Genomic DNA, 10,062 nt, shown 5'->3' with positions numbered 1-10,062 from the left:
AAGTCTTCCGTTTTGTGGCAGATTCGTGGGGCGAACGTTGGATACAGGCGGCCAACGGATACAGGACTGACCAATATAAAGTCCCCTTGCCCCACCGAATCTGCTTGGAGATTATGTTCTATCCACTTTTCTGATGAATGCCCTTCTCTTCTGTGTCTACAGGTGCGCGCTGAGACCGCTCATGTCAAGGGCCCGTACGGCGAGTTGGTGGGAGCCACCCGGACGGGCGGAGGCGGAGGTGCAGTGAACGGGGGAGGAACGGGCGCACAGGGCGGAGGAACAGGCGGGTCGGGTCTGTGGTACCTGGCCTGGCTCATCCCCCTCCTCCTCTTACTCCTGCTGCTGCTGCTCCTCTGCGTAAGTATCGCGTTAACAGATAACCTTTATTGCACATTCGTGCACTATCGGGCTGTTAAAGTACCACGGTGAAAGTACAGGTGAACAGATGAAAAGGTATGTTTGTAGTACGAGTAGCATGAGGCCACACCGACTTAATTTTATGGATGACATCCGTGTGGGCATTGATTTTGTTGTTAGAAAAAATACCGAAACTCATGATTAGCTCCACTCAGTTGTAACATGTTCTCCTGTTTTCAAAAAAAGAAAGGATCACGTCCTCCGAGGCTCTTGTACTAGTTTTGTTAGGGTTGACTTCTTTTTTTGAAGCTATGGGAGACGAATGTACTCATTTCTTCTATAACATCTGGGTTCTTTTAGTATAATAGGAAGAGAGTCACCATGAGCATTTACCGTTCTGCCACATACAGTGCTGTTGTTGCTGTTGGTACCTGGGCCTGTGTGCGAAGTACTGCCCATGCTGTACCTGCTTCGGCTCACGGGGGAAAACTAGTAAACACGGCACCAAACCAGGCTTCCACGCACGTACGTTTTTCCTACCAGTTATACTCAACCCCATTGTCGTACTCTGTGCACACATATTGTGTGATGTTACGTACAATCAACAATATTTTTTTCTATTCCAACATTTATTACAAGACATGGCAACGGCACACTCATTTTCATGCTGCCACCAACGCAGACAAACGCATGAACGGACAACAGACATACTCATTTTCACCTCGGTAAAGTGAGGAAATTCGTGTGGTATGGCAGGATTCGAACTCGGGACTTCTTGGTTACAAGCCGAAGGCTCTGTTTTTCTAATATCAAAGTAGTCATAAGAACGAGTCAGATTGAACTGTAATTTCCAACACAAAAAAATGGACTCACCCAAATTTTCGACTGTACAACTCTGTGGGAATCATTGCATGTAACGATATACTCAAATCCATGTCTGTAGACCATCAGAATATGCTGTCCCTATAAACATTAAATAATGTGCATATTGTTCTTAGTGGATCTTATAATTAGTGGACAAATAAGTAGCGCACTCGCCGAACAGCTCATGACGGTCCTTGGGTAACACATGTATATTCATACATATGTTTATGCATGACATGTGTTTCTTAGAGAATATGATTTATAACGTTGGAATTAAGATTAATGTTTATCTTTGATTTTAATGTTTAGCTTAGATTTTAAACAGTTGTCTTCTGTGGTTATCGCTTAATGCTACGTTAAGTCTTACCAAGTGGAGCTTTTTAGCAATGTACTGTAAATCATACATCATTTCAGCTGATAATGGCTGCTACTGTATGTTTTGTTCGATGTGTACTTGTATTTTGTATTAAAAATAGACCATTCCTATTGTGTCCCCCTGTAAATATACCCTGGATGCCAAACTAGTATGATCTAGTATCGGGCCGTTAGCCATTTTCGTCAGCCAAGAGCCCTTCGCCCGCCTATCTAAATTACCGCTACGGGGGAGTTGAGCCTGAGGGGTTTCTCCGGCCCTGAAAGGGCCAGCCAAACTCCGCCCGTGCTAGTCTCCCCGTAGCGGTAATTTAGACCCGCGGGCGAAGGGCTCTTGGCTGCCGAAGGGAATTGCTAGCGGCCTGAAACGAGTTTGGCATCCAGGGTACTGTCAATTAAGGATCCGTATTTCTGTTTGCAGCAATGAGGCGTGACCATCAGAACATGCTGCAGCTGTACCGGACAGACATCGTGGAGTACGTGCAGCACCCCGACAGGATCACGGCCCACCTGGCCTCCACCAACGTCCTGCCTCCCCACATGGTGCAGGCCATATCCCAGTAAGGCAAACTATTTCTTATCATGTTTAAAGTTAAAACTTTAGATCCAACACAATTGAGTTCTCTCTAGAGATATCGACCAGTACACTCTGGTCTTCCTCAGTAGACTGACCGAGTGAGGCTTGCCACGTGGCTTCTTTAAGTGTAACGTCAACACTGGGTCAAAGGTATCTGGTAGACAATGTTGTAAAGTCATAAAGTAAAGTTCGATTGAAAGTAAAGTTCGATTGAAATAACATATAGGTGTGTTTTGTTTACAGACAGCGTACCCGGGAGGGCCACAGCAAGAAGCTGCTGAATGACCTGAAGTTGGGAGGGGACGATGCATTTGACGAGTACTGCACAGCTCTGAGGAAGGAGGAGAGGCTAGGCTGGCTGGCAGACACATTGGAGGGACCAGGTAAACTCTTTTTAGAGACTCTTTTTACACAACCAAGTCTTTTATTCAGACGATGTTTCGGTGACTGTCTGTCAACTTCGTCAGGCCAATTCTGACTGGTTCACATTGCACTGCAGCACAGGTGTCGCTGCTATAGATGCCAGTTAGAATTGCCCTGAGGAAGGTGACAGACAGTCACCGAAACATCGTCTGAATAAAAACCTTTTTTGTGTGTAAAAAGAGTCTCTTTACTCAGTGTCGTACCAACCTGATGAAACTATTCATGGATCTCATTCTCCGCTCGTGAACACTTTCAGCTCCACTTCTAGCAGTTTGATTCCTTTTGTAAAAAAGGAAACTTTAAAAGGCTATGTGAAATGAATATCATTCATTCCTGCTTTAGACTTTATAAGACATTTACTATTCCAACTAACGAATTATTACCTTATTGTATAGTGACATACCAAAGCATCTTTTCTATCTTGATACTAGTACCAGTAATTACAATGTGTATTAACTGTGCTTTCAGGCCTGTCAGATGACAAGAGGGAACTGTTGCTGCGTAATGAGGGCTACCTGGTGGACAAAATGGACCCGGAGACAACTTGCATGTACCTTCAGAAGAACAAGGCATGTCTTGCTGATCTATTGTATACATTTGGTAGATGACATGATGACAGTCGACACTGCAACATGGGCGTAAATTACAACTGCAGTTTGTGACACTCACGTGGTACCTCATTATTTCAAAATAACTGCACTCAATATTTCATATCCAAAGACGGATATGACAATAACGTTAATGACCCACCTATTCCTTGGTGTATGGTGTCATAAGGCCTGGTCATTTCCTATAGCCACCTCTTAAACCGCCTCGTTCGCTGGCGCCCACTCAGTGGTTCAATCGGTGGTTATAGGAAATGACTGAGCCTTATGACAGTCCATTGTACACATTGGGGCAGGACATTAACCCTTTATTGAGCAACATTAATGGGTCTGTGTGATGGTGTGTCATACATCTGAAAATAGTTACATCAGGTTGGTAGAGTATAGGATATAGGTCTGGAGTTTTCTTTTACACAACCAATCTTGTCTTACCATGTTTACGTTTCGGTGTCTATCAGACACCTACATTGTACCTGATGAGAGCTTCTGACTGTAGTTCTGCTTCTTGCCGCTATATGTAGCCGATGTAGGTGGCACTTTGAGAAGCAGAACTCCAGTAAAAAGCTCTCAGAGGAAGGTGTCTGATAGACATCGAAACGTAAGCAAGGTAAGAGACATTATTGGCTGTGTAAATACTTAAAAGAAAACCCCTATATCCGGTGTGTCACACAGGTCTTTACCAACAACATGGTGGCCTACTGCCTGAGCGCCAACACCACAGAAGAGAAGAACCGACGGATTCTGCACCTGATGAAGTCTCGCAGCGACGCCGACTACTCGGTCTTCTGCGACAGCCTGAGAGGGACTGGCAGCACTGCCATTCTCGCTGGTCTCCTGACAGGTAACTTCAACCCATTCTGTTATGCTGAGGTCACATTTCCAAACCGGGGCCCGGCCGGGCAGTCTTATGGAATGAAAAGTATGATTTAAAAGACAACAAAGCACAAAAAAGTTGCAAAAAGTTAGTAATGGGAAATATTTGCGTATATTCATGATATAAAGACAGTGTTGATTTTTCGTTAATCGAAACAGCCCAGCCGGGCCCCGGTTTGGAAATGTGACCTCAGCATTACTAGGCCACACTGCCTTAATCTTATGGATAATATATCTGAAGACACCCAAACTAGTGCGCGCGGGCAAATAAAAAAATCCGGCCAGAAAAAATGCAGATAAACGACAGGAATACAAAGCTGGTATTTATGCGACAAGCCGGCACATGCTGGCCTTTTGCGGCATTTATGAGTCGATACTGCACTGGAGTTCCGTGGAGTCTTGGCAGGCTGGGTGCCGTCCTCCGTAGTTACAACCGGCTCCCTATTGTTGCTAGCTGCCATGTAGGCTACAAAATTTGGCACCCAGGGCAGAGCCTTGGAGCAGGTGATTTTTACCTACGGATTTGAACCAGGGACCTTTTGGTCTGAGCCAAACACACTACTGCTTACGACACACGACCCCACGATGTTAACGAGAAAGTTTATTGCAAATGCATGACCGAGAGATGATATGAGAGTCTATGTTTAAGGTATACTACATTCTACAACATACGTGGTACTAGTTTTGTTCCGTTTGACCTTTTCTTTTGAGGCATGCAGCGGGAGACGAATTTGCCCACTTCATCTGTGGCATGTGGGTTCTTCGATTTTAGTAGTAGTAAACCGCCTGCCTTGCCCCGACTGCAGGACACGGTAGTGGGAACCAGGTGATGATTGACATGCCAGCTGAGAAGGTGCCGCTACTGCCGGAGACTGGGATGTACGAGGGGGATTCTGCCTTCGCGGGCGGGACGCTTGGACCGGGCGGGACGCTTGGACCGGGCGGGACACTGGGACCGGGCGGGACATTGGGAACGGCCGGGACATTGGGAACGGCCGGGACATTGGGAACGGCCGGGATGGTGGGAGCAGGAGGGATGCTGGGAGCGGGAGGGGCGCTCATCGGTAAACAGGTCTCCGGTACGTATTTTATTTTTTGGGACTTTTTTTTTCCCACCTGATCAGTATTATGTAAATTATATAGGCGCACGAAAATATGGACTGCTTAATTTTGTTCACTGCCATTAGATGAGTGTAACCTTTAATCACTTGTTCGTAGAATGTTCTAAGCCTCCATAGCACGCCAAAAACTGGGGGTTTTGGGGGGGGGGTCTTCAGGGTCTTTTGGAGCTTTTATGTGCTATTTTCTGATTGTGTATAGACAACATAGCTGGCCTGATTGAATTACCCCCGTTCTTGGACTAATCAGAAAACAACCAAAGACCACCAAACCCCCAGTTCTATCAGCCTGCTACGGAGGCTAGAGTGTTCTAACGTCACTGCTTGAGATGAACATTCTGTATAACAATTTTGTAATCTCTGTCACACTCATGAACACTACATGTATGTACGAATTAGGGGCTTGCCACAATCTTGTTGTGTATGTTATATTTCTTCAAGTTACTGTAGAGTTAGGTGAGTGTATCTGATATCTAGTCAAGCGCAACACTATATTTCAAAGTGTTTCTCCCTGTAAACAGCATCATTTCTGTATCATGCGTAATGTATGTGTCAACAGAAGACTTGAGGTAGATCAAACCTTAACATTCGCGCCTCCCTTCCAGCCACAAACCAGAGTTACATGAACACCAACGTCACGAACGTGTCTCATATCCATAACGTGACCAACCAGCACGTGGACCTGGTTCAGGGTTCGACTTCAGGCAAGGGAAGCCATGGGTTCTCTTATACCAAGGGCAGTGGCCTGGGTAAGTCAACGTTAGCACATCAAGAGCTTTCGACCAGTCACTCTGGTCTTCCTTAGTCGACTGACCCAGTGACTCAGAGGCTTGTCATGTGGCTTCTTTGGAGTGTGACGTCAACACTGAGTCAAAGGATGTCCGTAGAGGATGTCGGCCCCCGTTGTGGTTGAGTGAAGGGTGATTGGCCCTGATGTCAATAGCCTCTTTCACCCCTCTCCTCTCCCAGATACCTTTGACCCAGTGTTGACGTCACACTTCAAAGTAGCCACGTGACAAGCCTCACTGGGTCAGTCTACTGAGGAAGACCAGAGTGATTGGTCGAAAGCTCTAGGTAAGAGAACTTTATTGTGTTGGATCTTAAGTTCTAACTTTAAACATGTAACTACCAAGTACACAGATGAACTTTCACGATCATTATCGCATCATGGTTCTGCAACTGAGTTTTTACACTCTCAACTGCAGAGGTTGTGCAGAATGTTATGTTATAATGTGATATATTTGAAGATCCATTTTCAAATATGCTCAGCTATCAACTTTTCCCGCTGGGAAGCCTTCTTGTTCTTGTGTCAAATTGTGGTAAACTAAAGAGGCCTGTTGCTTTACCCTGAATCTTCCTTTAGCTTTGTGTCCTTTTCTTGTACAATATCTGCCATTATTCATCTTTATAACAAATTGTATCATTGCTCATCCCATAAACTAACAGGATTAATGCTGCCTTCTTTGTTTTCCTTAATATTTCCGAACATCTTCGGTGGTTCAGGTACTGGAGGTGTGACTATTGGTGAGGGAATGAATGGGCAAGTCCATTATCAAAAGGGGGGCAGCAACTTCCAACAGAGCAGCAGTGGAACTCTGCCAGGAAACAACCCAGTCATGTCGGTCATGTGGGAATGTAGGTATCAATGTGGTGCCAGTCTCTTTCATATTTCACATGTTTAATTTGTTTACTATGATTGGTAGAAAGTTTGTCGTTTTAGTATGGCGTTTGCTTATACACCAATCTGAATCAGTTTTGTTCTGTTAGATCTGGGTTTTATTTAGTTAATTTATTAATATGTTAGTTTCATAACTGATAATTTTTAAGTTTCAAGGAGGAAGACATTGTACAAGCTTTGCAGGCTTCTTTCCTCCTCCCCACACTGTTTTTTTTTTCCTTTTGCATATTTGTTGATTTGCTGATTTGCAAAAAAAAAAAAAGACTCTGGTTCGGAACCAACACAAGTATGCTCATATTTTGCCCCTAACAGTTGAGGAAAGTCCTTTTCTTCCTAGTTGTTACAGTTTTTCCATCTATCAATGCAGTGGTTTGATTAAAAGTTCAAAATTCATTGTTTAAATATTAACCCAGCCTTTTGTGTTGACTTTATGGCTCCTATCGTCGCATTTGGGGCTATAATAGGATGCCTAGACCTGCTGCTTTTTTTTTTCCTTTTTTTCCCTTTTGCTTCATAATTTTTTCTGAAAAAAGCTGAGAACAAATTAAATTGGTGTGGTCTTAACATTTATCAAGTTGATAAATGAAAAAAATGAAATGAACTAGAGAAGTAACATTTGCAACGCAAACACGTAATGTTTAAACACATTCACATTTATGTACTACAAGTATATGGTGACAGGAACAGAGCAGACCATGACCAAATTGCAACATTATGTAACCCAACACCAGTCACCATGGTGACAGACATCAACAAATCATATCATTGGTCAAGTCAGGGGTCACTGTTTGGAGAAGAAGAGGAAGAAATTGAGTAAAAACAAGATGTTTTCCTTCGGTAAACATAATAAACTTGTGTCTGTCCCCAGCTGAGGACGTTGTGCGTATCTCTGAGGGGATGGAGCGGAGCGGACAGGTGTCCGTGGAACAGATCATGAGCCCGAAGGGGTACGACGACGGGGCGGCCAAAACAACCACCGGCGTTCCCAGGGGTCACCCTGTCATCCTGGAGGTCAAGGGCGAAGGTATGTTACTGCTAGATTTCTTAGAAACAAACGCCCCGGCTCGCTGTCAACGGAAGTTTTTCAACACATCCACATCGAATCACTGGGCAATACCGTCTCTTTGGACAAAGTTAGAATACTGGACACTAAACAGGACTGCTTTTTAAGAGGCATTAAGGCCATAAATATCAGAACAATCCAGCCATCCGGAGACAGTGGACAATTGCTCCGTAAAGTCTTGTGTGAATAAGGTCACGTCTGTAACCATAACTCTCGCAAGATTACGTTTCGAAGTGTTTAAGTGTCATAAATTATCTCGATGGAAGGCGACAGTGGTTGTTGGAAATTCAATATCGTTGTTGTGTTCCCCACTTCTGCAGTGGACAACGTGAAATGGCTACACAACGGACGGCAGATGTCGCCCAGTGCCGACTTCGACATGAGCTCCGACGGCTACAGCCACGTGCTGAAGATCGCCAGCATGTCCCCCTCCAAGGACGGGACCTACACCTGCGAGGGAACCACGCCAGAAGGCGGGAATCTGGCCTGTGACGTCACCATCCAAACATTCGACCACAAGAAGACCAGGCTTTGAAGACTAGTTTTGATCCAGGTCCAGTTTCCTTTAGTGACTTTTAGGCCACACCAATTTACTTTGATGGTTCACGGATTCGCTCACTTCGTTTTTTTTTTGTTTCGAAAGAAAAAAAATTAGCCTCTGGATCAACTCCAAAATGCTCAAATTTTGGTCCCAACAGTTGAGGGAAGTCCCTTCTCTTCAGAGTTGTTATAGTTTTTCCATCAATGTAGTGGTTTGATTAAAAGTTTGAAATGCATTGTTTGAATGACAAACCAGCCTGGTATGTTGACTTCATGACTCCTATCATAGCTTTTGGGGCTAGCATGCCTAGACCTATTTTCTTTTATTTTTTCGCCCTGTTGCTTCATGTTTTTCTGAAAAAATCCGAGAATCAACAAATCAAATTGGTGTGGCCTTACCTGAAATAATTGTAAATTTTCACAGAAAATTTTCAACTCCACTTATCAATTCTGTCTAGCTTATAATGCAATCCCACTATCTGATGGTGCTGACAGAAGTTGACTTCCTAGGATGTTTTCGTATTTTTTTTAACAAAAGGAGACAAATTAGTCCCACCAAAATAACCACAGAATCAAAAAAGATACAAATATATCAGCTGATGCCAAAACACTATAATAATTGTAAAAACAACAACTAGAAAAACACTATTTTTAAACAAAAATGTTTATGGTGTTTTTGCTGAGGCAGTATAGACTGAAAACATATTTTGTTCGGATAGGGAACTATTGGAGGAAAAAAGCTGTTTTTGCATGAGAATAATCAGGGGAACAAAATAACCATCATTTCTTGAGACTGCAAATATTGAGAGGAAAATTCAGAATGAAAACATATCATGCTTGGTCCTTGGAAAATGATGAAAATGTTGGAAGATTTTCAGACAGGAGATTTGATGATAGAAAAAAAGCACATGTACTAGTAGATAAAATGTATCCAACAATACAATAGAGGCAGACCAGCTAATTAAATAAGGTGAAAAAACATTATGATGTCAAACATGAATGGAATTCAGCTGGGGTTCAAAACACTTGTAAGACTTTATATAGCAGCTTATTGAATTAATATGAAAAGGGCTGCAGTGATAGATTTATATAGTAGTTTTTGTACTGTAAGACAAGTTCACTGGAATTGATATGTGTAATGACGTGCATTTATGGATGCACAAAGCAATACCTATCAGCTTGTTGATTGTTTTCTACATGTGTAGCACAGCTGTTATGATTTAATACTAAGGTAACATTTGCAAAGCAAACGCATATTAATGTTTACCTTCGCATTTGGTCTGCTCTGTTAATTCTTACTCAAACATGTTTATAGGAGTCTAAATCCCTCCTGCTATAAAAATGTAACTAGTTACCATGGTGACAGACGTCTGGTTCAGGCTATTTTGACCTTATTTGTTTGGAGAAGAGGAAGAACAGAGCAAAAACAATGTTTTCCTTCTGCGAAGGTAAATATAAATACCAATACTGTATGACAACAGGACCTGGTGGAATTACATACTATAGATGTGGAGAAATAGGTAATATTTTGTTGCGATTTCATTTTTATACCTTCTGCATTATACATGTAACTGCTAGAAAAGCACATTTTC

General features: G+C 43.1%; 1 protein-coding gene across 1 annotated transcript in view; it reads left to right on the top strand.

Moving 5' to 3' along the window:
- The window catches only part of LOC109482201, an 18,579-nt gene extending 10,081 nt beyond the window's left edge, over positions 1 to 8,498 (top strand). Inside the window, exons 6-16 of the mRNA XM_019784895.1 lie at positions 163 to 357; positions 768 to 882; positions 2,015 to 2,153; positions 2,414 to 2,553; positions 3,062 to 3,162; positions 3,871 to 4,039; positions 4,878 to 5,150; positions 5,795 to 5,938; positions 6,693 to 6,824; positions 7,736 to 7,891; positions 8,251 to 8,498. Coding sequence (XP_019640454.1) covers positions 163 to 357; positions 768 to 882; positions 2,015 to 2,153; positions 2,414 to 2,553; positions 3,062 to 3,162; positions 3,871 to 4,039; positions 4,878 to 5,150; positions 5,795 to 5,938; positions 6,693 to 6,824; positions 7,736 to 7,891; positions 8,251 to 8,465 — 1,779 coding nt within the window. The 3' untranslated portion in view covers positions 8,466 to 8,498. The remainder of the gene's footprint in view (positions 1 to 162; positions 358 to 767; positions 883 to 2,014; positions 2,154 to 2,413; positions 2,554 to 3,061; positions 3,163 to 3,870; positions 4,040 to 4,877; positions 5,151 to 5,794; positions 5,939 to 6,692; positions 6,825 to 7,735; positions 7,892 to 8,250) is intronic.
- The last annotated feature ends 1,564 nt before the right edge of the window (positions 8,499 to 10,062 follow it).

Source organism: Branchiostoma belcheri, unplaced genomic scaffold (assembly GCF_001625305.1).
Source record: "Branchiostoma belcheri isolate BF01 breed outbred unplaced genomic scaffold, Haploidv18h27 scaffold6, whole genome shotgun sequence".
NCBI lineage: Eukaryota > Metazoa > Chordata > Leptocardii > Amphioxiformes > Branchiostomatidae > Branchiostoma > Branchiostoma belcheri.
Note: the sequence above shows the minus strand (reverse complement) of the source record. Positions and strands in the feature narration are given on the sequence as shown.